Raw genomic sequence first — 27,334 nt, 5'->3', positions numbered from 1 at the left:
TTAAGGTACCATTTCAGTATGTCTTTCTTCGACACCGCTGTGCTGCGAACGTAAACTTTTTGATGGAGTTGTCTTCAGTGTCCATTTGCAGCTACCTAGTTGTTAAGGTTGATCTTTTTGTAGTCTTCTTGCGGTGCACAAGCCCATGTGGTTGCAAATCGAACTGGTCCGGTCTGTGATTGTGCGGAAAACACTGGAATCCATGGAAGCCGAGTTTGAGACAGAAGATCGTCTCCATCCTCGGGACATCGTAGCATATAGCCACCAGCTGAGCTGGTCTGACGGCAAGAAGAAGAAAAAGAAGAGGAAAAATAACCTTGCAGAAGGCAGCGTGGAAGTGGGTGCCACGTCAGCCGCCACAAACAGGAATGAGCAGATTGACGAAAGTGGGGAGGGGGGGTGCCACTGCAGCCGCTATAAACGAGTCTCCTCCGGTCAATCCGGAATCTATTCCAGTCAGGAGAATGGACGACTGGATCAAGTCTGGGATGGCAAAGATGTTGAGATAGAAACTTGGCACCTGAACAAGATTCTTTGGTGCAGATGTGGAAACTGCAGGCTGATGCCGACGGTGTGTAATGTTACGTATATGTAAACATGGACATTGTCGCGTCATGCCCTGTGTTTTGCAGCACAGCAACGGAGACTTCAATTAATGTATGGAAGTAACGCTTGTCTCACATGGGCCATGTACAAAATTGTGATTCCAACAGTGGACATTGGCGCGTATGTACAGTCTTTCGTCAATGATGTCAGCACCGAGCGGGAAGTACCCAGATATTCTATAAAGATGGCGGACCGGGGGCGCTCGGGAGAGCGCGAAGTTCAAATGTCTGATAAAGGTATGTACTTGCGGGACTAGTGTAAAAATGTAAAAGCTCTTTGGTATGTTTCTTATAGGAAAGTATTGCATTTCTCACTGTGTAATGTTCCCCTTTAAAAGACATAATTTTAGAAATTTTAACAAAAATAACACTGATTTATTTTACAAAAAAATTCATGTCAAAAAATAATTAAAAAGTGTAAAAGCTCAAGGGGCACAAACGTCTTTGCAGCATCATAAAGTTAGATATAGCTATATATTCCATCAATTGCAGAGCACTAAGATTGTAATTATTTACTCTAATATGTTAATAATAAAAATACTTTACAAACCTCTCCACACAAACCTCTCCCATCTTATCATGTTGGAGAGGTTTGTGTGCCTCTATGAGCCTGAGAACTGTGTTGTCTGGAGCCTTTGTGCTCCTGGTAGGGTCTCCCATGGCAAATTAGTCTCAGGCAAGGGGCCAGACTAAGAATGGTTCACAGTGACCCAATGAAAAAGCGAGGCAGAAGAAACAGGACCTGGCCCAGAGGAAGCCCAGGGCCACCGTCTGGAGCCAGGTCTGGGTGGAGAGCCTGTCAACAAGCGCTTGGTGGCTGGGCTTGCCGGGCTGGACAACGTGGACTTTCCATCTCCACCCTGTGTGCTCACCACCCACAGGGGGCACCACTGGGGTTGGGTGTGCTGTCCCATAGGTGGCAGTGAAAGTCAAGGGAACCAAACCTGTACGGCAAAGGCTAGCTCTGGGGATGTGGAATGACACCTTGCTGTGGGGTAAGGAGCCAGAGCTTGTGCGGGAAGTGGAGCATTACCAGTTAGATCTGGTGGGCCTTGCTTCCATGTACAGCCTTGTCTCCAGAACCATTCTCCTTGATGAGGGTTGGACATTGTTCTTCTCTGGAGTTGCCCAAGGTGTGTGGCGCCAGGCAAGTATGGGGATATTCACAAGCCCCCGGGTGAGCGCTGCTACATTTGAGTTTTCCCCAGTAGATGAGAGGGTTGCCTTCCTGCACCTTGGGTGGCAGGGGGGGAAAACTCTGGCTGCTGTTTGCGCGTATGCATCAAACAGATGTTTGGAGTATTTGGCCTTCCCTGAATGGAGTCCTGTATAGGGCTCTAGTGGGGGACTCCATTGTTCCACTGGGGGACTTCAACATACACGTAGGCAATGACAGAAACACCTGGAAAGGCGTGATTGGGAGGAACGGCCTCCCAGATCTGTCTATAATAAACACCATGTTCAAACATAAGTATGATCATAAGTGTACAAGGTACCAAAGCACCCTAGGCCGAAGGTTGATGATCAATTTTCTGATTGTATCATTTGATCTGAGGCTGCATGTTCTGGACACTCGGGTAAAGAGAGGGGCAATGAAGGTGGTGGTGAGTTGGACCAGAGGGTGGGGGAGGACTTCAGACAGACCTGGTAAGCCCAAATGGATAGTGTGGGTGAACTGGGAACGTTGGGACGAGCCCACTGTCAGATCTTCAACTCACACCCCCAGCAGAGCTTTTTTGGCATCCCTGTGGAGTTTGAGGGCACTGACCCAGAATGAGCAATATTTAAAGCTTCCATTCCTGAAGCCGCAGTGGGGAGCTGTGGCCTGAAGGTTGTAGGTGCCTCAAGGGGCGGCAACCCTTGAACGCTGTGGTGGCCACTGGTGGTCAGGGAAGCCAGCCGACTGAAGAAGGAGACCTTCTGGGATATGTCATCTTGGAGGAATCTGGAGGCACTTGCATGGTCAGAAGGGTGGCAACCTCTGCTGTGAAGGAGACAAAGCAGCAGGTGTAGGAGGAGTTCAGAGTAACCATGGAGAAGGACTTTCGGTCAGAACCAGGCTGCTTCTGGCGGATCGTCAGGTACCTCAGTAGAGAAAAACGGGTAACCATCCAAGCTATCTACAGTAAGAATGGGACTCTGTTGATCTCATCTGAGGAGGTAATTGGACACAGGAAGGAACACTTTGAGGAACTCCTGCATCAGATTAGAGTGCCTTCTATAGTAGGGACAAAGCTGGAAGCTGATGGTGGATCATCATCAATTTCCCTGGTGGAAGTCACTGAGTTAGTCAAACAATTCCATAGTGGCAAACCCCAAGGGTTGATGAGATCCTTCCAGAAATGGTGAAGGTTCTGGGTGTAGAGGAATTGTCTTGAATGAGATGTCTCTTCAACACTGCATTGAGGTCTGGGACAGTGCCTAAGGAGTGGCAAACTGGTGTGGTGGTCCCTATATTTAAAAAGGGGGACCAGAGAGTGTATGCCAATTACAGAGGCATCACAAGAGTCAGCCTCCCTGGTAAAGTCTACTCCAGGGTGCTGAAAAGAAGGGTTCAGTCGATAGTCGGACCTCAGCTTGAAGAGGAACAATTCGAGTTCCGTCCTGGCCATGGACCAACTGACCAGCTCTTCACTCTCTCAAAGATGTTAGAAGGGGCCTAGGAGTATGTCCATTCAGTCTACACGTGTTTTGTGGACTTGGAGAAGGCATGTGATCGGGTACCCCAGGACATACTGTGGGAGGTGCTGCAGGAGTATGGAGTGAAGGGGTCACTTTCAGGGCCATCCAATCTCTGTACTCACAAAGCGAGAGCTGTGTTCGGGTTCTCAGCAGTAAGTCAGACTTGTTTGCAATGAGAGTTGGTCTCCACCAGGGCTGCGCCTTGTCACCAATTCTGTTTGTGGTATTCATGGACACGATATCGAGGTGTAGTTGGGGGGAGGAGGGTCTTCAGTTTGGTGGGCTCTGGGCCTCATCACTGCTTTTTGCAGATGATGTGGTCCTGATGGCTTCATCAGCCTGTGACTTCCAGTACTCACTGGATCGGTTTGCAGCCGAGTGTGAAGCAGCTGGGATGAGGATCAGCAACTCTAAATCTGAGGCCATGGTTCTCAGCAGGACTGCCTTCTCCGGGTAGGAAATGAGGTCTTGCCCCAAATGAAAGAGTTCAAGTACTTTGGGGTCTTGTTCATGAGTGAGTGTGATGAAAAGGGAGCTGAGCCAAAAGGTAAAGTTCTCGATCTACTGGTCAATCTTGGCTCCTACTCTCACCTATGGTCATGACCAAAAGAACTCGATGGTGGGTACAAGTGGCTGAAATGGGGTTCCTCAGGAGGGTGGTGGCTGGTGTCTCCCTTAGAAATAAGGTGAGAAGCTCAGTCATCTGAGGAGCTCAGAGTAGAGCTACTGCTCCTTTGCCGTGAGAGGAGCTAGATGAGGTGGTTTGGGAACCTGGTAAGGGCACATCCAGCTGGGAGGAGACCCTGGGGAAGACCCAAGATGAGGTGGACAGATTATCTCTAAACACTGGCCTCGGTATCCCCCAGTCAGAGGTGGTTAATGTGGCCCGGGAAAAGGAAATTTGGGGTCTCCTGCTGGAGCTGTTGCCCCCGTGACCCAGTTCCGGACAAGCGGTTGAAGATGAATGAGTGACGACAATATATATTTATTAATATGTTGATTAATTAAATAAAATCTGTTCATTTTAATTAAAGCTAGGTGGCACAGTGGATTAGTGGTTAGCACTGCTCCCTCACAGTAAGTAGGTCATGGAGTTGTGTCCCGCCTGGGCCTTTTTGTGGGGAATTTACATGTTGTCCCCTTGTTTGCGTGGTTCCCTCCGGGTGCTCCAGCTTCCTCCCTCTTCCAAAGACATGCAGGTTTGGTGGAGTGGAAACTTTAAATTGACTGTAGGTGTGAGTGAGAGTGTGAATGTGTTTGTCTGTCTATATCTGTGTAATGTTATTTCGATAGACTGGCATCCTGTCCAGGGCATACTCTGCCTCTCGCCCTATGACTGCTGGGATAGGCTCCAACCCACCCCTTGTGCCTAAATGAATGAATGCAGTGCATCCAGAAAGTATTCAGAGTGCTCCCCCCCCCCCCCCCAACATTTTGTTATGTTGCAGCCTTATTCGAAAATGGAGTAAATTCATTTTTTTCCCTCAAAATTCTACTCACAACACCACACAATGACAACATGAAAAGTTTTTTTCAAATTTTGCAAATGTATTATAAATAAAAAAACAAATAATCACATGTACATAAGTAACGATGCTCGTCTTCTCTTCGTGGACTATCGTTCAGCATTCAACACCATCCTCCCCCCATGGCCTTATGGGGAAAATGCTGAACTTAAGTTTACCTCATTCCACGTCTTTGGATTAAGGACTTTCTGTCAGATTGCTTACAGAGAGTCAGGATTGGCCCCCACATATCCACAGCTCTCACACTCAGCACCACTTCCCCCCAAGGCTGAGTGCTGAGCCCACTGCCCTTCACCCACTACACCTCTGACTGCACCCCTATCCACACCAACAACACCTTCATTAAGTATGCAGATGACATCACAATGGTTGGCTGTATCACTGGAGATGGGCCTGCATACCTGGAGGAGGTGGAACAGCTGATGGTGTGGTGTAGAGAAAATAACCTGCTCCTGGACACATCCAAAATCAAGGAGCTAATCATAGACTTCAAGAGAAACAAAACAGGCATTCCGCTCATTATTAGTGGGGAGACCTGTGTGGAAAGGGTGAGGGACTTCAGTTTCCTGGGAGTCCACATAGATGAGAAACTGACCTGGGACAGAAACACCACACACTTGGTAAAGAAGGCAGAGCAAAGACTCCACTTCCTGAGAATCCTCAGGAAAAATAACGTAAACCAGAGATTACCTGTGTGTTTTTACTGCTCTACCATGGAGAGCATCCTCACATACTGTCTCTGTGTGTGGTTTGACAGCTGCATGTGAGCAAACAGGAAAGACCTTCAGAGGGTTACCAAAATGGCAGACAAGATCATTGGGTGCCCTCTGCCCACACTGGGGGACTTCATAGCTCTTAATGTCTCAGGAGAGCCAACACCATCCTAAAGGACTCATCCCACCCTGGCTACTCTCTTTTTTAGCTACTGCCATCGCATAGATGGTACAGGGCAATGCCACTGGAACCAAACAACCATGTTACATTCTGATAATTTGCGCTTTGGACATACCTCTTTCATACAGTTAAATTTTATGTTTATTTTTCTTTTCTTTTCCAGACCTTTAAAGTCTATGCCTGGTTTACTCAGGTTTACATTTGCACTGAAAGGCTTGCACCTTACCTTTCGTTGTACTTTGTTACAATGACAAAGTATTTGTATCTGTATTCACAGCTGTGGCTCAATACTTTGTTGATGCTGGGCCACTCAAGGACATTCACAGAGTTGTCCTGAAGCCACTCCTTTGATATCTTAGCTGTGTGCTTAGGGTCACTGCCCTGCTGAAAGACAACGTCACCCCAGTCTGAGGTCGAGTGCCCTGGCGCAATCCTGACTAGTCTCCCAGTTCCTGCCGCTGAAAAAAAAAAATCCCAACAGCATCATGCTGCCACCACCATGCTTCATTGTAGGGATGGTATGGGCTAGGTGCTGAGCAGTGCCTGGTTCCCTCCAAACATGATGCCTGGCATTCATGCCAAAGAGTTCAATCTTTGTCTTATCAGACCAGAGAATTTTGTTTCTCATGGTTTGAGAGTCCTTCATGTGCCTTTTGGCAAGCTCCAGGTGGGCTGTCATGTGCCTTTTACTAAGGAATGGCTGCCGTCTGGTCACTCTACCACACAGGCCTGATTGGTGGATTGCTGCAGAAATGGTTTTCCTTCTGGATGGTTCTGCTCTCTCCACAGAGGAATGCTGGAGCTCTGACAGAGTGACCATCGGGTTCATGGTCACGACACTAACTAAGGCCCTTCTCCCTCGATCACTCAGTTTAGACAAGCGGGCAGCTCTAGGAAGAGTCCTGGTGAATTCAAACTTCTTCCATTTATGGATGATGGAGGCCACTGTGGTCACTGGGACCTTCAAAGCAGCAGAAATGTTTATGTACCCTTCCCCAGATCTGTGCCTCGAGACAATCCTGTCTCGGAGGTCTACAGACAATTCCTTTGACTCCATGCTTGGTTTGTGCTCTGACATACAAGGTCAACTGTAGGACCTTATATGTAGACAAATGTATGCCTTTCCAATTCATGTCCAATCAACTAAATTTATCCCAGGTGGACTCCAATTAAGCTGTAGAAACATCTCAAGGAATATCAGTGGAAACAGGATGCACCAAACCTCAATTTTGAGCTTCATGGCAAAGGCTGTGAATACTAAGTGCATGTGATTTATTGCCTTTTATTTTTAATAAATTTGCAAAAATGAAAAAAATAAACTTTTTTCATCTTGTCATTATGAGGTATTGTGCAGAATTTTGAGGAACAAAAAACAATTTAATCCATTTTGGAATAAGCCTGCAACTTAGAAAAAAAAAGGAAAAGTGCAGCGCTGTGAATACTTTCTGGATGCACCGTAGGAGTGTAAGTCTCAGGACATCCCAAAGTAGTAAAAAATATGCGACTTATCCTCCAGAAAATATGTGAATCCATTTATATTTCAAAATAAAATGAAATGAACCAAAAACAAACCAAGTCATGGCTTTTGATCTTCTTGATTTGCAAAGTTCAAAGTGTGCATCCATTCTGCCCATGTTACCGTGATCCCTCCAACAGATGAGAGCTCCCTTGACCAGAATTCCCTGATTGTTTCGATATAGATGGTATTTCAAGTGCTTCTGTTTCTTGGGCTGAGTGCTGAGTTTCAGGTTGATGTGATTAGAGAACTCTGTGAAATAGCGGAAGCCTTTTTCACCACAGCCAACACAATTCCCCAAGAAGCCTAGAAGAACACAAGTATGTGCACAAATATGTGATTACAATATGAAGGTTATGGACTACTGCAATCATACAAGCATAATTGCTTCCTTTCCTCAGTCCCAGTCCTGAAAAATGGTCACATTTATCATTTATCCATATATTTTGCCTCACCCAGCAATGCATTTTGACCGCCTTCATCTGGCAGGAAACGGCGATCAACAGCACACACCAGCAAAGTCTCAGGGAGGGATGGAGACTTTATCCCAACCAACATGAATCCAGAAGCCACATCCAGGGGATCCGACGCCAGTGAGGACAGACGCAAGTCTTTTCTCGCTTGACAGAATCCTGAGCAGAGGTAAGAAAAGCAACATTTTAGTTAGAAACTCCAAAAACCTGCACTAATCTAACAAACAATAGTTGCTATCTGGTGCACATAATGTAACATCATTTTGAAAAGAATGATCTCAAACTTGCATGTTTTTAAATTGTAAAAGGAAGCCAAAAATGAACACAGAGAGGATTTGTGACCTCGTCAGAAAGATGTGTCAACATCAATTAATACAACCCCTGGCAAAAATTATGGAATCACTGGCCTCGGATGATGTTCATTCAGTTGTTTAATTTTGTAGAAAAAAAGCAGATCACAGACATGACACAACACTAAAGTCATTTCAAATGGCAACTTTCTGGCTTTAAGAAACACTATAAGAAATCAAGAAAAAAAAGATTGTGACAGTCAGTAACGGTTACTTTTTTAGACCAAGCAGAGGAAAAAATATGGAATCACTCAATTCTGAGGAATAAATTATGGAATCACCCTGTAAATTTTCATCCCCCAAACTAACACCTGCATCAAATCAGATCTGCTCGTTGACATTGACCCTATGCCATGACATTGACCCTATGTGTCTTTTTGCAAGGAATGTTTTCACAGTTTTTGCTCTATGGCAAGATGCATTATCATCTTGAAAAATGATTTAATCATCCCCAAACATCCTTTCAATTGTCCAAAATATCAACGTAAACTTGTGCATTTATTGATGATGTAATGACAGCCATCTCCCCAGTGCCTTTACCTGACATGCAGCCCCATATCATCAATGACTGTGGAAATTTACATGTTCTCTTCAGGCAGTCATCTTTATAAATCTCATTGGAACGGCACCAAACAAAAGTTCCAGCATCATCACCTTGCCCAATGCAGATTCGAGATTCATCACTGAATATGACTTTCATCCAGTCATCCACAGTCCACGATTGCTTTTCCTTAGCCCATTGTAACCTTGTGTTTTTTCTGTTTGGGTGTTAATGATGGCTTTTGTTTAGCTTTTCTGTATGTAAATCCCATTTCCTTTAGGCGGTTTCTTACAGTTCGGTCACAGACGTTGACTCCAGTTTCCTCCCATTCGTTCCTCATTTGTTTTGTTGTGCATTTTTCGATTTTTGAGACATATTGCTTTACGTTTTCTGTCTTGACGCTTTGATGTCTTCCTTGGTCTACCAGTATGTTTGCCTTTAACAACCTTCCCATGTTGTTTGTATTTGGTCCAGAGTTTAGACACAGCTGACTGTGAACAACCAATATTTTCTGCAACATTGCGTGATGATTTACCCTATTTTAAGAGTTTGATAATCCTCTCCTTTGTTTCAATTGACATCTCTCGTGTTGGAGCCATGATTCATGTCAGTCCACTTGGTGCAACAGCTCTCCAAGGTGTGATCACTCCTTTTTAGATGCAGACTAACGAGCAGATCTGATATGATGCAGGTGTTAGTTTTGGGGATGAAAATTTACAGGGTGATTCCATAATTGTTTCCTCAGAATTGAGTGATTCCATATTTTTTTCCTCTGCTTGGTCTAAAAAAGTAACCGTTACTGACTGCCACAATCTTTTTTTCTTGATTTCTTATAGTGTTTCATAAAGCCAGAAAGTTGCCATTTGAAATGACTTTAGTTTTGTGTCATGTCTGTGATCTGCTTTTTTCCTACAAAATTAAACAACTGAATGAACATCCTCCGAGGCCGGTGATTCCATAATTTTTTCCAGGGGTTGTAGTCTCTGGTCCCCTCCTCTGTCGGGGTAATGATGAGGCATTTAGCAGGCTGATGTCGTTGAGCAGGTGGCTGGTACAGTTTTGCAGACAGTAAAGCCCCATTTACACATAGACGGTAAGAGCTCCCGGAAGCGTCCCTGAAGAGTTTTTGGCCGTCTTAAGGATCACATGCCGTTGTTAACGCCGGCACTAAGGGGGCGTGGCTTAGTTCCGGCTTTACCGTGAATCGTCAAAAAAATTATTCAAAATGTTGAATAATCCCGGGAGCGCTCCCGGAAAATTCGCGTGACGACGGAGACGACGCAAACAACGGCGTTTGCTACTTTTTAATCACCGGTTCATCCTGCCCCTTCCTGTATTGCCGCAGTTTACACCGCCGTAATTGGCGGCCGGCGTTTTATCCCTAATCAACGGCGTGTAAAACGGCGATAGAGTCCACATCTGCGTCCTCAAGGGCGTTTTAACCGGCGACAGAGGCAGACAAAACGGCGGCGCTAGCGGACAGTACGCCGTTCTAAATGCCACCTCCCAGTTAACGGTGTTCCAAACGGATAGGCGTCGGTCAATATAAAAACGCTAGCGCGCTGCATGCAGGCCTCTCACTCGTGGCCAGCTCCAGATATTTTTGCAGAGAAGCTCCAGTATGCCTCCTAAAAGAAAATTGGCAGCGGCAAGGACTTACCAAGAGGTCTGGTTCAGAAGCAGAGGGTAGCCCTGTGGTGGAGACGGAGCAACACGTTGAGGAGGGTAAAAGGAAGGAGAATAAAAGGCTGAGGATGATCTCCCTCCCCCTACAGTGACAGAGGCATGTATTCCTACTGCTTCAGCCTATTATACTCTGGGGGCGGTGCCTATATGCAAAGGTTCCTGGAGTAACGCAGGATTTGCCTGGATAAATCCAGCGGTACATAGGGCATTATCGGCGGCAGCAGAACACCGCCGTTCTCACGCACGTCTTAACCTGCGATTGTAAAGGATAGAACTCAGTATTAACCCCCATTGCCTGACGTGTGCTGGATGCTACAGTGTCAAAACGCCGCTTTATTCGGCGGATTTAGCGGCGTTTTATCCGCGTATTTGCGGATAGTACGGCGGCCAAAACGCCGGCGAAATGCTTCACCCCTTTCCACAGTGAAAACCGTCGACAAAACCGTCTATGTGTAACCTAGGCTTAAGGCATTCGTTTTATTGATAACCAGCCCTCTTTCTGGGACCACCATGGCTTGCTGATGCCATACGGCCTTCACCCTACAGGGGAAGGTGCCGCCATCTTATCTGCGAGCATAGCTAGAGTTCTACAGGGAGGTCAACATTAGGATTCTACAGCAGGACATGGATCAGGTGAGAACCTGCAGGCCTACTATTAAGCTCGGTGTGGAATCCGTTAGCCTAACACAGAAATTCGTGCAGAAATTCACTAAGGTGACAGTGTAGTTTATGTGGAAGGAAGGCAAATTTTTCAAGTTGAGACTGTGGCCTGTTTCCACAGACGTACCCATAAAGAGTGTAGAGGGACATGTTTTGCAAATTTAGTTCCCGTTACTACACTGGATAACAGTAAACTCGAGGGTACTCACTGACTGTTTCTGCCAAATGTTCTGTCAAATATTCCATGTCTGATACCTTCAACCCATGTGGAACTTCATAAACCCAAACCCAATTTTAGGCATTTTATACATATTAGTCTGGAACCACCCCCAAATCCCAATCACGGACAACCACCTGTAAGTCACTCTCCATTTACAGCCCAAGATTTCTTAGATTACTTTGAGAAGAAAACAGATGGCATGAAGTTAAATACATCTCAGCATGCCTTAGTCTAGCCACTACACCCTGTTACTGATGTGGGTGTCATCACTGATACCTCACCTAGTTTTACCAAATTTGATATTATTTCACTTGGTGTGCTGACAAAACTCGTACCTTCTGCTAAAAGCACAATTTGTCTTTTCAATCCTATACCAACACAACTGTTAAAGGACCTGTGGCCTACTCTTGGCTCTCCTGTGCTGGAAATGATTTGTCTGTCATCTGTTCCTAAATGTTTCATATCTGCAGTGATTAAAACATTACTTAAGAAACCTAACCTTTACTTTTATTTAACCAATATTTAACCAGGTTAGTCCCATTAAGACTGAGATCTCTTTTACAAGGGAGACCTGGACATTTTTTTAAGTTTCCAATTCACCAAACCTGTATGCCTTTTAGATGTGGGAGGAAACCAGAGCACCCAGAGGAAACCCATGTAAACATAGGGAGAACATGCAAACTCCACACAGAAAGGCCACAGGTAGGAATTGATCCCTTGACCATCTTGCTGTGAGGCAACAGTGCTAACCACTAAGCCACCACTAAGTAACCTTAACCCTAGTCTCCAGAAATTTACAGGCTGATATCATTTTGTTCTAAAATTCCTAAAAATGGGGTTTCACAGCAACTCGTGGACTACCTTACTGAGAATAATCTCTATGAGCCATGTGCAGTCTGCATTTATAATGCATCATTCCATAGAGATAGCTCTCACTAAAGTGGTAAATGATTTGCTTGCAATGGATTCAGACACCACTGTGGTTCTGTTACTGTTAGATCTTAGTGATACGTTTGATAGGGTGGATCATCATGTTCTACGTGATAGGTTGCAGAATCCTTTTGGGAATACTGGGAATGCATAGTTGACATCTTACCTAACCAGTCCCTTTCAGTGTGTTCTATACAACATTACCTCTAACCTTGTTGAAATAAAATATGGGGTTTCTACAAGGGTCTGTCTTAGGTTCCCTCCTTTTTTCCTTTTATATAGCACCCCTTGGAGACATACTGTGGCATTATGGGTTTACTTTTCATTGCTATACTAATGACACTCAGTTGTACATGCCAATAACTGCTGGTAATCTCATACACATAGAGTCTTTAGAGGATTGCCTTGCGTCAGTGAAAAGCTGGATGTCCAGCAATTTCTTACTTTTAAACTTGGACAACACCAAAATGATGGTCCTTGGTCCAGTGAGACACTGACATCAGTTTGACCAGCTAATGCTTAATCTGTCATACATCACACTGACAAAGTGAGGAATCATGGGGTGATTTTTGATCCCATGCTGTCATTTGACCAACACATTAGAGCTATCACAAGAACTGTTTTCTTCCACCTTCGAAACATAGTGAAGAGTCATCCCATCTTGTCTATGGCTGATGCAAGACTCTGATCCATACATTTGTCTCTCCTACACTGAACTACTGTAATGTTCTATTCTCTGGTTTACCTCAGTCCAGCATTAGTGGTCTCCAATTGGTTCAAAATGCTGCCGACAGAGTTTTGACAGGCTACCCTAGGTGAAATGGACTGTCAGATCATAACACACAGCAGGCGATCTGAATGTCACATCACCCACATCAGCTCTGTTAAATGGTAAATGGACTGCATTTATATCGCGCTTTTCCATCGGTATCAGACGCTCAAGCACTTTACACATCAATGCCTCATATTCACCCCAATGTGAGGTTGCTGCCATGCAAGGTGCCCACTACATACTGGGAGCAACTAGGGGATTAAGGACCTTGCCCAAGGGCCCTGAGTGATTTTCCAGGTCAGGCTGGGATTTGAACCCAGGATCCTCTGGTCCAAAGCCCAACGCTTATCCACTAGACCATCACCTCCCCTACTCCTCTGTTCCACAAGACAGCACACCGTCCACAAGACATGTGAGTCGGGCAGGACATAATCTGAGGTGCTCCCATGATGAAGATATGGTGAAGTACAAACCATCAGTGGTGCAGCACCCCTCAGGTGGGGTCTTCATCTGGTAGGGTATTGGAGGACTGTCAGACTCTGAGCCATCTTCATCATCCTCATCATCATTTTCTGTGCGGCCTGATATGAACATACATGCACAATTATGTACAAATATAACAGTTAAAAACAACATTATAGTAGGTATTACATATAATACTTACTACTAATACTTAATACTTGTATGTATTACTGACAGAAATCACTCCTCCGTTCATGAACCCTAACCCATTCATCATTAACTACATAATAAATAATATATTTTTTCAACTCATTGAGCATTAACTTGTATTTTTATAATGAATAAAACATTAATAATTTGTGTCATAACACACATGTATGGTACTGTATAACTGGAAGTCATAAATCTCTCAAACATAATAACTGAGAACTCCCAAGAAGCAGCTACATGCCCCAGAGACTTTAACTTTAATTGCATTATTGTACTATTTTTGAGGCCACTATAAATTCTCCAATCAAAATATGGATATTTAAGGTAACACATTACATGATATAGGAAATAGGAATGATGTTCCTATTGATGTTCCGATATAGCAAATAGGAATGATGTTGGCACATGTAAGTGCGTCTCTGCTTTCCACAAAATTTAAGCTTGAAACAGCGACTTTTAGACCTCTGTGATGTATGCATGTGAAGCCCACCTCTGGACTCTTGTTTGCTCTGAAACATGTCCATTGAGTTCAGCTCCACTTTGTGTGACATACTGACATGGCTAGTCAAAGAGAGACAGAATACCACCCATTCTGCAAAAGGAAAGTGGTGTGATGAGTAAACACTCACCTGAGGATGCTTTTAGGATGCTTGTGGTGTATGGGATGTTTTTCTTCAAATTTTAATGTGTGTATATATATATATATGAGGTCTGTTAGAAAAGTATCGGACCTTTTTATTTTTTTCAAAAACCATATGGATTTGAATCACGTGTGATTGCATCAGCCAAGCTTGAACCTTCGTGCGCATGTGTGAGTTTTTTCACGCCTGTCGGTTGCGTCATTCGCCTGTGAGCAGGCTTTGTGTGAGCAGTGGTCCACCCCTCTCGTCGGATTTTTATTGCGAATAAATGTCTGAATGATTTGGAGCTTTGCTGCATCAATTGTTTTCCAGAAACTGTGAGAGACCTCCAGGTGGACACCATTCGGAAAATTCTGTTGGCTTTCAGGGACAATTTTATTGGGATTACACAGATTAAGGAGTGCTCCAGCCGGTTTGAAGACCGCCCACAGCTGCTGAGAGTGCGCCGCGCTCCGAGCACTGATTGACAGGCTGAATCAACCAGATCATTCCAACGTGAAGGCTTTGTTGAATGAATGAATGAATGAATGAACAAAACAAAACAAAATACCAACATAAACTCTTACTAACATAAATTAAAAAACAAACAAAAGAAAAATACAACAACTCAGTTTCTCAAATTAGGTGCGGCCCAAAGGGCATGGGCTGAAGCAAAAGCTTATAAACGCCCACCCCGTACACCCGTTACCATCCACAGTTAAATACACTCAAATAAGATAGAAATCAGAAAATAACATAACTAAATAGAATAGAACAATTTCATATTTACATTTTACATTTACATTTTATATCTACATTAGAATAGTTAGGTACTAACAATTGCATCAATGGCATTCCATTATTTTCAATTCATTTAAAGTTTAACACATTTTTACCTTCTAAGCAATTACAAATGGTCTTGCACCCTGATCATTACTGGCATAATGTCATACACCAAATACTGTTCAATGTCTATACAATAGTCTACACTTCTTACTAACTCTATAAACATTTTTACTCGTTTATGTACTGTGCTAACATAATTTCTTTATATTTCTTTTTGAACTTATAAATGTTTCCACACAATTTAATGTGGTTGTCCAAATGATTCCATAATTTAACTCCACATACCGACACACAGCAACTTTTCAGAGTAGTTCTTACATAATTTACTATAAAGTTACCACATCCCCTCAATCCATACTGTCCTTCTTTCTTACAGAACAGTTTCTGTATATTACATGGCAGTTCATTTTTATTGGCTTTAAACATTAGTAATGCAGTATGAAACTTTACCAAATCAGTCATTTTTAATAATTTTGACCTGATAAACAATTCATTTGTGTGGTCTAGATATACTACTTTATGCAAAATTCTAACCGCGCGTTTTTGTAATATAACGAGGGGATGAAGTGAACTCTTATAGTTGTTACCCCATACTTCTATACAGTAAGTTAAATAAGGCAAAATCAATGTACAATATAACACTCGAAGGGCATCATGCTCCAACAAATATTTAACTTTATTAATCAATCAATCAATTTTTTTAACATAGCGCCAAATCACAACAAACAGTTGCCCCAAGGCGCTTTATATTGTAAGGCAAGGCCATACAATAATTATGTAAAACCCCAACGGTCAAAACGACCCCCTGTGAGCAAGCACTTGGCTATAGTGGGAAGGAAAAACTCCCTTTTAACAGGAAGAAACCTCCAGCAGAACCAGGCTCAGGGAGGGGCAGTCTTCTGCTGGGACTGGTTGGGGCTGAGGGAGAGAACCAGGAAAAAGACATGCTGTGGAGGGGAGCAGAGATCGATCACTAATGATTAAATGCAGAGTGGTGCATACAGAGCAAAAAGAGAAAGAAACAGTGCATCATGGGAACCCCCCAGCAGTCTACATCTAAAGCAGCATAACTAAGGGATGGTATCACTGAAGGCTTTTTAGGGAACTTTTAGGACAACCTGATAATAATGAATTACAATAGTCCAGCCTAGAGGAAATAAATGCATGAATTAGTTTTTCAGCATCACTCTGAGACAAGACCTTTCTGATTTTAGAGATATTGCGTAAATGCAAAAAAGCAGTCCTACATATTTGTTTAATATGCGCTTTGAATGACATATCCTGATCAAAAATGACTCCAAGATTTCTCACAGTATTACTAGAGGTCAGGGTAATGCCATCCAGAGTAAGGATCTGGTTAGACACCATGTTTCTAAGATTTGTGGGGCCAAGTACAATAACTTCAGTTTTATCTGAGTTTAAAAGCAGGAAATTAGAGGTCATCCATGTCTTTATGTCTGTAAGACAATCCTGCAGTTTAGCTAATTGGTGTGTGTCCTCTGGCTTCATGGATAGATAAAGCTGGGTATCATCTGCGTAACAATGAAAATTTAAGCAATACCGTCTAATAATACTGCCTAAGGGAAGCATGTATAAAGTGAATAAAATTGGTCCTAGCACAGAACCTTGTGGAACTCCATAATTAACTTTAGTCTGTGAAGAAGATTCCCCATTTACATGAACAAATTGTAATCTATTAGACAAATATGATTCAAACCACCGCAGCACAGTGCCTTTAATACCTATGGCATGCTCTAATCTCTGTAATAAAATTTTATGGTCAACAGTATCAAAAGCAGCACTGAGGTCTAACAGAACAAGCACAGAGATGAGTCCACTGTCCGAGGCCATAAGAAGATCATTTGTAACCTTCACTAATGCTGTTTCTGTACTATGATGAATTCTAAAACCTGACTGAAACTCTTCAAATAGACCATTCCTCTGCAGATGATCAGTTAGCTGTTTTACAACTACCCTTTCAAGAATTTTTGAGAGAAAAGGAAGGTTGGAGATTGGCCTATAATTAGCTAAGATAGCTGGGTCAAGTGATGGCTTTTTAAGTAATGGTTTAATTACTGCCACCTTAAAAGCCTGTGGTACATAGCCAACTAACAAAGATAGATTGATCATATTTAAGATCGAAGCATTAAATAATGGTAGGGCTTCCTTGAGCAGCCTGGTAGGAATGGGATCTAATAAACATGTTGATGGTTTGGATGAAGTAACTAATGAAAATAACTCAGACAGAACAATCGGAGAGAAAGAGTCTAACCAAATACCGGCATCACTGAAAGCAGCCAAAGATAACGATACGTCTTTGGGATGGTTATGGGTATTTTTTTCTCTAATAGTTAAAATTTTGTTAGCAAAGAAAGTCATGAAGTCATTACTAGTTAAAGTTAATGGAATACTCAGCTCAATAGAGCTCTGACTCTTTGTCAGCCTGGCTACAGTGCTGAAAAGAAACCTGGGGTTGTTCTTATTTTCTTCAATTAGTGATGAGTAGAAAGATGTCCTAAGCTTTACGGAGGGCTTTTTTATAGAGCAACAGACTCTTTTTCCAGGCTAAGTGAAGATCTTCTAAATTAGTGAGACGCCATTTCCTCTCCAACTTACGGGTTATCTGCTTTAAGCTACGAGTTTGTGAGTTATACCACGGAGTCAGGCACTTCTGATTTAAAGCTCTCTTTTTTAGAGGAGCTACAGCATCCAAAGTTGTCTTCAATGAGGATGTAAAACTATTGACGAGATACTCTATCTCACTTACAGAGTTTAGGTAGCTACTCTGCACTGTGTTGGTATATGGCATTAGAGAACATAAAGAAGGAATCAACATAAAGAAGGAATTAATAACTGCGAGACTTTTGGAAACTTTACTCTGTATATATCTAATGTGCTTTTTCCAGCTTATTTTTTCATCTATTATTACACCAAGAAATTTACATTCTGATACTCTTTCAATTTGAACACCATTTCTACATATCTTTATCTCAGAGTTTACTTTGTAATTTCCGAAAAACATTATTTTAGTTTTATCTAGATTTAAAGATAATTTATTTGTGTCCATCCAACTTTTTAGTTTATTCAATTCCTCATTAATAATACGGGTAAGTTCACTATAATTTTCATTTGCATAAAATATGTTTGTGTCATCCGCAAATAAAATCATTCTCATCATTTTGGATATGTTAAATATGTCATTTATATATAAATTAAATAACTTTGAAAAATTGAACCTTGGGGTACTCCACATAAAATCTCCAAGTTATTTGATGTAAACTCACCCATTTTCACAAACTGCTTTCTCTCCGTTAAGTAACTCTGTATCCATTGCAGTGCAACTCCCCTAATACCATACATTTCTAATTTTTTAATCAAAATTGAATGATTAAGAGTATCAAAAGCTTTCTTTAAATCTATAAAAATGCCAACTGCATATTTCTTTCTCTCTATAGCATTGGTTATCTCCTCTATGGTTTCAATTACTGCCATTGAAGTGGACCGCTTACTCCTAAAACCATATTGGCATTCATTAAGAATTTCATACTTTCCAATAAATGACTCTAATCTATTGTCATATAGCTTTTCCAAAATTTTAGAGAATTGTGGGAGTAAAGAGACTGGTCTATAGTTTGTAAAAATGTGTTTATCTCCACTTTTAAATAGAGGGACAACTTTAGCCATTTTCATCTTACTTGGAAATTTTCCCGTTATAAAAGACAAAATACAAATATAAACAAGTAGTTTGACAATACTTTCTATTACTTTTTTAACCAGTATCATGTTAATATCTTGAAAATCAGTTGAAGATTTACTTTTAAATTTTCTAATAGTAATAATTTCAAGTTCATCTACAGGAGAGCGAAAAAAATAAATTTATATTTCTCTTAATAAGTATTGGAGCATCAGGACCTTTACCAGAAATTTTATTGGCCAAATCCGGGCCAATATTACCAAAAAATCATTAAAATGATTTACAGTTTCACTCATCTCATAGTTATCTTTACCCTTCTCAATAAAATAATCTGGATATATCGTTTTTCTCCTTCCATGCTGCATAAGATCTTTTAATATTCCCCAAACCTTTTTTGAATCACATTTATTCCTTTCCAGTTGTTTTCTATAATATAACTTTTTACTGGTTCTTAATAGCTCTGTTAGTCTATTCTTATATAGCTTATATTTTCTTTCAGCTTCCTTAGTTTTCAATTTAATAAATATTTTGTAAAGACTATTTTTCATTCTACAAGCATTCTGTAGACTTTTGTTCATCCAAGGACGTTCCACAAATCTTTTTTTACAACTATATTTCTTAATTGGACAGTGTGTGTCATATAATTCCATAAATATCTCCATAAACTTACTATAAGTTTTGTTGATCTGGGACGTTGTCTGACTTACACAAAAATGGCAGGAGACGTGGACATCAGTACGGCGTTGCTTTGCGCCATGCGGCTCCACCGCGATGCGCGGAATTCTTCCGTACGTCTGTCTCAATGTGCCGAAAAAGTGCTGATGTCCATGTCTTCCGCAATTCCTGTGCTAGTCAGAGGACGTCCCGGATAAAACACAGCGCCCAGTTTGGAAATGAACGGCACATTCCACTGTTACAGGGGTTTTTGTCATGGAAAGAGGAGCGGAGGAATTCCGTGCGTCGCGGCGTTGCCGCATGGCGCAAAGCAACGCCGTGATGAAGCCTCACAGGGCATGTTCTGGCATGTCCAGCTCATCCACAATTTCTCGGTTAGTCACACGACTGAAAACCCACCGACAGCCGTCTGAAAGCCATCTCAAAGCCGTCCTGTGAGACCAACACGGAGGTGGTTTTGTGCCGCGCCATGAACGGCACGGTGGCGCATCCGTCCGCTTTTCTTTCCATGAAAAAAACTCCTGTAACAGTGGAATGTGCCGAAAAAGTACTGATGTCCACGTCTCCTGCCATTTTTGTGTAAGTCAGACGACGTCCCGGATCAACAAAGCCTTCATGTTGGAAATGATCTGGTTGATTCAGCCTGTCAATCGGCGCCCGGCCTGCGGTGCGCTCTCAGCAGCTGTGGGCGGTCTTTAAACCAGCTGGAGCACTCCTTAATCTGTGTAATCCCCATAAAATCGTCCCTGAAAGCCAACAGAATTTTCCGAATGGTGTCCACCTGGAGGTCTCTCACAGTTTCTGGAAAAAATTGATGCAGCAAAGCTCCAAATCGTTCAGACATTTATTCGCAATAAAAATTCGACAAGAGGGGTGGACCACTGCTCACACAAAGCCTGCTCACAGGCGAATGACGCAACCAACAGGCGTGAAAAAACTCACGCATGTGCACGAAGGTTCAAGCCTGGCTGATGCAATCACACGTGATTCAAATCCATATGGTTTTTGAAAAAAATAAAAAGGTCCGATACTTTTCTAACAGATGTCGTGTATATATATATATATATATATATATATATATATATACAGGACATCTGTTAGGTCTGTGATGAAAAAAGCGGTCCTTTTTATTTTTTTCAAAAAATAAATGGATTTGATTCATATGTTTTTACGTCAGACATGCTTGAACCTTCGTGCGCATGCGTGAGTTATTTCACGTTTGTCGGTGACGTCATTCGCCTGTGGGCAGGCCTTGAGTGAGGAGTGCTCCACCCCGCTCGTCGGAATCTCTTTGTCTGAACAGCCGCTGCGGACGGCGCGCGTTGCTTTATCAACATTTTTTCTGGACCTGTGAGGGATATCCGAGTGGACACTATTCGAGAAATTAAGCTGGTTTTCGGTGAAAAGTTTAACGGCTGATGAGAGATTATGGGGTGTTTCTGTCGCTGTAAGGACTTCCCACAGAGCAGGACGTCGTGCAGCGCTTCCAGGCGCCGTCGTCGGCCTGTTTCGACCTGAAAACATCCTAATTTAAGGCTTAATTCACCCAGGACGTCGTGAGAGAATAGAGAAGATTCAGAAGAGGCCGGCATGAGGACTTTATGCGGATATTCCACTGTTTAAGGACATTTTTTAATGAAAGACGTGCGCTCAGAGTCACGGAAACAACTCTGCGAATCTGTGTGCGCCGCGACAGGAAAAACACCTGAAAAACAAAGCCTGAAAAAAAAAAGTTGATTGAAGTTGATTGATTGAAATGTGGAAGTTTTCAACTTGAAACGGCGAGACGCTGCCGCCTCGAAGCGCAGATCGCCGTCAGGCGCCGTGGGCCGTCCTTACGGCGACACTACCAGACCAAAATCTCTCATCAGCCGTTAAAATTTTTACCGAAAACCAGCTGAATTTATAGAATGGTGTCCACTCAGTTGTGCCTTACAGTTTTTGAAAAGATTTTTATCAAACAAAGCAGCAGTCTCTGAGCCATTCATAAACAATGAAAAAACGACGAGAGGGTGGGCGACTCCTCACTCAAAGACTGCCCACAGGCGAATGACGTAACCGACAGGCGTGAAAAAACTCTCGCATGCCCACGAGGGTTCAAGCATGTCTGATGTAATCACACGTGATTCAAATCCATATGGTTTTTGAAAAAAATAATAAGGTCCGTTACTTTTATCACAGACCTCGTATATATATATATATATATATATATATATATATATATATATATATAAGAGGGTAGGCTGAAAAGTTCTAAGGTTCCCCATGAAGGAGTAATGCATTAACTGCATTATAGTGGGTATATATATATATATATATATATATATATATATACTGGGTGGGCGCTGGGTGGCTCTACCTGGTACTGCATTGTTATTTCAATGTAATTTAATTTATTAACTTAGATTTTGACTTATTTGACTTAGATTTTATGCAAAAAAGCATAAAACATAAATAGAATTTTGTGTTTCTTATTTTTGCGTTCAATTAATCTAAAACCACCCAAAATTAGCTAAAATAAGGCTTGCCAAGAATGTTTTAGTGGTATAAAACCCTATAGCTTCGAGGGTCCGCGGGCCCCTGGATCCGCGCCCCCCCCAAAGCTATGAGTTGTGATCACATAATTTACCCGGCACTAAAATGGTCCTAGCTAGAACCCTGCTTACATGGATGTGCTTTTTTTGAGTTGGGGCTACATATATTTATTAGATGAAAATCCTGCACATAATTAAATTGATTTCATCCAATGAGTCATTTTTGTGAGTGTGTCTGTTGTCTGTGAGGATTTGTGTCTGCTGTGATGAAACCATGAAACCCACCATCATGTGCCAAAAGCTGCTCTGTCTCAAGGTAAAGCTGTGAGAAAACAGGTTGTGGCACCACAGTGTTTGACCTCAGTGATGCCTCAATGGAGTTATGAAGGACCTCCTCAAAGCGCGTGGTCCGGAGTTGGCCCGCATACGAATTTCCCATTGTTCTGTAAAAACACAATAATGCTGTCAAGAACCTCCAAGTACTGTGTACCCTAGCACGACTCGCAGCAAGATAAAGTGACAGTGACAGGACAATGATAACTTCTACAACAATAAAAATGTCAAGAGAGACAGTAGGCAGGTTTCCATTACTTCCAAATTGTGCCATAGAAAACACACTTAACAAAAAAAATGTTTATTCAGAAAAAAACTCTCAAATATGGAAAAAAGCTCTTTTTTTTTTTTACATTTGCATGAGGTGGCTTTTCAGGTGATTCAAAAAAGCTTTTCAAAAATTGCAATGGAAAGACTTTTTTTGAATTATAGGTTACGTTATTAGTTCCTTTTTTGTTACTCTATAGTTATTTCATTACCATCTTTATATAGTTACTTTATTAGGAGCTGCTGACAACTTGTAACTAATATGTAATGTAACAAATAAGGTGTACCTTAATCTAACTTGGTTACTCTTAAGATTGAGTAATCAGCAAAGTAACTAATCAGCAGAGTAACTAACAGTGTCATGATCCTGCCCTTGATGGGCTTCCTGTCATAAATTTTTCATTGATCTCTGCTTTCTTGTTCTGTACATCTGTATTTGTATTCCCGCCATGTTCATGTTTTCATTGTTTTTTTTTTCTGTTCATCATTCATTTATTGTGTAGTTTTGTCTTAGTAGCTGTTTTGCCATATTGTTTTCATTAATTGTTACCTTAGTCACTTCAGTCTTAGTTTGGTTCTGTTTATTTCATTTCTTGTGTTATGCTTTAGTCTGGCCTTTTCTGTGAAGTTTACTTTTGTCTCTGGTTTTGTTTTCAGTTTATCACTTAGTTTTCTGTTTAGTCATTTTAGGCATTATCTGTTATTCTGTAGTCTGTAGGTTGTTTTGCCATTTTGTTCTTGTTAGTTTTTATACTTTAGTCATGGTCAGTTCCGTTCTAGTTTTGTCTTAGTCTTTTATTTTCTGGCTGGTCTGTTCACTTTAACATTTACTAGTTTTTGGGTCATTTCTTTCCGTTAGCATGTTATGATGTTCAGTTGGTGTTTTTCTCTCTGTTTTCTTTCGTCTCTGTCTCATTGCATTTGTCTCTGTATTTTGTCCTTTCTGATTTTTCTTCATCAGGATTATCTTTTGGTTTTTGCTGCTCAGTATTTTTGCACTTAGTCACGCCCACCTGAACTTTCCTGTTTCTTCTGTTTGCCATGCCCCCTTCCTGATTCTTCCGACACACCTGTTCTCACTTTCCTCATTTCCACCTTGGTTATTTAAGCCCTCTGTTTTCACTCAAGCCCCGCCAGTTTGTTGATTTTCACAGTCCTCGTACCACCCTTTTCATAGCTCTGCCTTGTCTTGCCGTGTACTGACCCAGCTCTGTTTTGTGACCTCGTCTTGCTTCTGCCCACGTACTTTGTCTGCCTGTGTAAAAGATCTGAGCCTGCCTTTTGGACGATGCTTTTGCCTGCCGACTATCTGTACCTCTGCATCCTTGACTGTCTAACTGTGTACCGAATCCCAGCTTGTTTTGACGGATAAAGCCTTTCAATTTCAATTCCACTGTCTGTGAGTTTTTGCATTTGGGTCGCACAACCTTCTGTGCCACATCACCTCGAGTTCATGACAAACAGTTACTTTTCTGAGTACTTAATCTTAAAAATAACCAAGTTAGATTACTAGTTACTTTATTAGCAATATAGTAGCAACACTGCACATAACATTCTACAATACATGGCATGGTACATGTGGACAGAGGGAGAGACAGACAGCTTGTTAAACCTTACAAAAAATGATGTACAACAATAATAGAAACAAACACCTCCCCACCCCTGAAATGCCAATATTTACAGTTTGTGCCAGAGCCTCCATGGAATTACAGTTATGAGAGGCCAAACCCAGCTGTCACATTCCATCAGTCAATGGAAACACTGTCATTTTGCTATAGTGTTTTGTCAACATTCTGAAAATATTGCTTAACTTTGTAAATCAGTAATGGAAATCCAGCTAGTGACAGCAAAAAAAAAAAAAAAAACAAACAATAAAAAACAAAGAAACACCAAACAGTGCTACCTGGGGGATGTTAACATGACAGAGGTATGCATAATTGGCCAAGAGTTAGGAATTGTATTCTGTAAGTGTGAGTTACATACTGCTCATGCCTGTATGTGTACATCAATGTGTGAGACCATGTTGCTCAGGCCCATAAATCTATTTGGTGGATAGATAGATAGTGATGTGTGATAATGTGAATGAATGTGAAGAGTTGCTTCAGTGCCGCACTGCCCCAAAACTAGGGGTGGGGCCCCACGGCCCACAACCACAACAAGGACCCTGTCCCTATGGCCGTTTTATCTCCCGAGGGAATTCCCGTGTGTGGTAGTCAGCTGTGTCTACATTCCCCCCAGTGCTAACACCAGGGTAGCAGCAGAGCTATTAGCTGAGGATGCTAGCTCTATGATAGCTAGGTACCCTGATGCTCCACTGTTCATTATGGGTGATTTTAACAGCTGTAGACTGGACACTGTCATGCCATCATTACATAAGTACGTGGATATTCCCACGAGAAAGCACAACACTCTGGATTTATGTTACGGGAACATTTCTGATACGTTTACTGTCCAGGCACATCCTCCACTCGGCTTCTCCGACCACAATGTTGTTGTTTTGCTTCCGCATTACAGGACAGTACTAAAACGGGCTAAGCCTTCCACCTACAGCGCCCCCATTTGGTCGGAGGATGCAATTGCACAGCTGCAGGGCTCCATTGCGTGCACGGACTGGGAGATTTTTGAAGGAGATTTGGAGCCTAGAGTTTCAGTAATCACAGATTACATTCAATTCTGTATATCATCCACTATACCAATAAGAACATTTAAGAAATACCCAAATTCTAATCCTTGGATTACATCTCACATTAAGAGCAGTATGAGAGACAGATTCAAAGCCTTCCAGCGTGGGGATTGGAACACAGTTAATACAGTGAACAGACAGATAAAAAATGACATAACTAAGGCTAAACTCAGAACAAGAGTTCAGCAGCATGGACACTAGGCAGGCCTACAAGAAAATCAAGGTCCTCACTGGTCAAACACCTGCTCACAATACAATACCTGACCCTACCATTTTTGCTGATACTCTCAATACATTCTATACACGTTTTGATAGTACTGATAACTCTGCCCTCCGTGAGGTACTTCTTGGTGCCCTTCCCCTGGACATTCCATCCCACCCACCATTTACGGAGGATGATGTACGTTTGCAGCTAAGTAGATGTAAGGTGGCGAAGGCATCAGGGCCAGATGGTATCCCGGCCAGGGTGCTGAACCTATGTGCTATGGAGTTGTCCCCTGTTCTGTACTCCATCTTCTGGGGCTCCCTCAGATCAGCATACATTCTCCCACAGTCTGGAAAACCTCCACAATCATCCCGGTTCCCAAAAAGCCACGTCCATCCGAGCCAAATCATTACAGGCCAATTGCTCTTACCTCCGTTATCATGAAATGCTTGGAAAAACTTATTCTTCACACCATTCTCCCAGCTGTCAGACCACTGCTGGACCCATACCAGTTTGCTTACAGGGCCAGGCGGGGAACCGAGGATGCTGTGGCATGTCTCCTCCACCCCTTGTTGCAACATCTCGAGTCACCTGGTACCTTTGCATCCATACTATTCATTGATTTTAGCTTGGCATTTAATACAACGGCCCCAAATGATTAAGAAGCTCCAAACTCTCAATCTGTCTCCACTCTTCATTCATTGGATTCACAACTTCCTCAGCAACAGACCACAGTCTGTCAGATTTGGCTCAGACACTTCATCAACCATTATCACCAATACCGGTGCCCCCCAGGGGTGTGTACACAGCCCTTTCTTGTACACCCTCTACACCAATGACTGCACTAGCCCCTCACCCACAACTACATATTTTAAATACTCTGATGACACAGCCATTCTTGCTCTTCTCAAGGACAGTAACTCCATAATTGCCTTCCATCAGTCTGTTACCCACTTCACTAAGTGGTGCTTGGATAACTTCTTGGAGCTTAATGTGGACAAGACTAAGGAGTTACTGATTCATACTCAATCACACACCCCGGACTTCGACCCCATTAACATTCATAACAAAACAGTTGAGTGTGTCAATCATTTCAAATATCTCGGACTCATATTGGACAATAAGCTCACCTTTGATCAACATGTCATTGACATCCATAAACGTTCCCAGCAAAGACTCCATATCCTTCGTAAGCTCCGTGCCCGCTGTCACCCCAAAACTCCTGTTATTATTATACTCCAGCATCATTCAACCCATCCTTCTGTACTGCTCACCTTGTTACTTCAATATGCTCTCCATCACCAACAGAAATAAACTTATTAAGGTCACTCACACAGTATCCAGAATCATCAGCTTGCCCACCACGGACCTCTCACAACTCAACAATAAGGCAGTCATACGCATGGCCTGGACAACCAGCACAGACTCTGATCATCCTCTCCACTGTTACTTCTGCCTGCTGCCCTCTGGTCGCAGGTACAGAACTCTGAAATGGAAGCAGGCGCGCTTTAGTAAAAGCTTTGACCCTTCTGCCATAGCAGTTTTAAACAGTTTATAACATGTCCTGATCACTTGTCATTTGTATGGGTGTTCTGTGTCTACATGTGTTTTTATGTGACAGTTGCTGTGAAAACAAATTTCCCCCTGGGGACAATAAAGTTCTGTCTATCCCCAAACCCAGAGAAGTGGGCCAATTTCCCACTTGAGACCACCCACATCACTCTCATACTCTAAATAATTTATTTGTTAAATTTCATTAGCTTTTATTTGGCTAACACTTATTCGCACCTCGGAAAACCACCTTTTGGAGTTGCACTCAAGTCTCGTTGCAATGTAAATTACAATGACAATAAAGGCGATTCTAATTCTGATACTCAACCACACTCCCCAGTGGTGGGCAAGCACCCATACCAGCCAACCGTAGGACCGACTCACCCCCAGCCAACCACC

At 42.3% G+C, this 27,334-nt stretch overlaps 1 protein-coding gene across 2 annotated transcripts in view; it reads right to left on the bottom strand.

The window, feature by feature from the left end:
- The window catches only part of greb1 (growth regulating estrogen receptor binding 1), a 118,425-nt gene extending 96,090 nt beyond the window's left edge, over positions 1 to 22,335 (bottom strand). For both annotated transcript variants that reach the window (XM_034188115.1, XM_034188125.1), the window contains exons 1-4: positions 22,182 to 22,335; positions 13,329 to 13,436; positions 7,679 to 7,855; positions 7,347 to 7,529 (exon numbers count right to left, since the gene is read on the bottom strand). In XM_034188115.1, coding sequence (XP_034044006.1) covers positions 7,347 to 7,529; positions 7,679 to 7,855; positions 13,329 to 13,436; positions 22,182 to 22,335 — 622 coding nt within the window. The remainder of the gene's footprint in view (positions 1 to 7,346; positions 7,530 to 7,678; positions 7,856 to 13,328; positions 13,437 to 22,181) is intronic.
- Positions 22,336 to 27,334: the final 4,999 nt, after the last annotated feature.

Source organism: Thalassophryne amazonica, chromosome 2, assembly GCF_902500255.1.
Source record: "Thalassophryne amazonica chromosome 2, fThaAma1.1, whole genome shotgun sequence".
NCBI classification, from domain to species: Eukaryota; Metazoa; Chordata; class Actinopteri; order Batrachoidiformes; family Batrachoididae; genus Thalassophryne; species Thalassophryne amazonica.
This window is presented reverse-complemented; position numbering and strand designations above follow the sequence as displayed.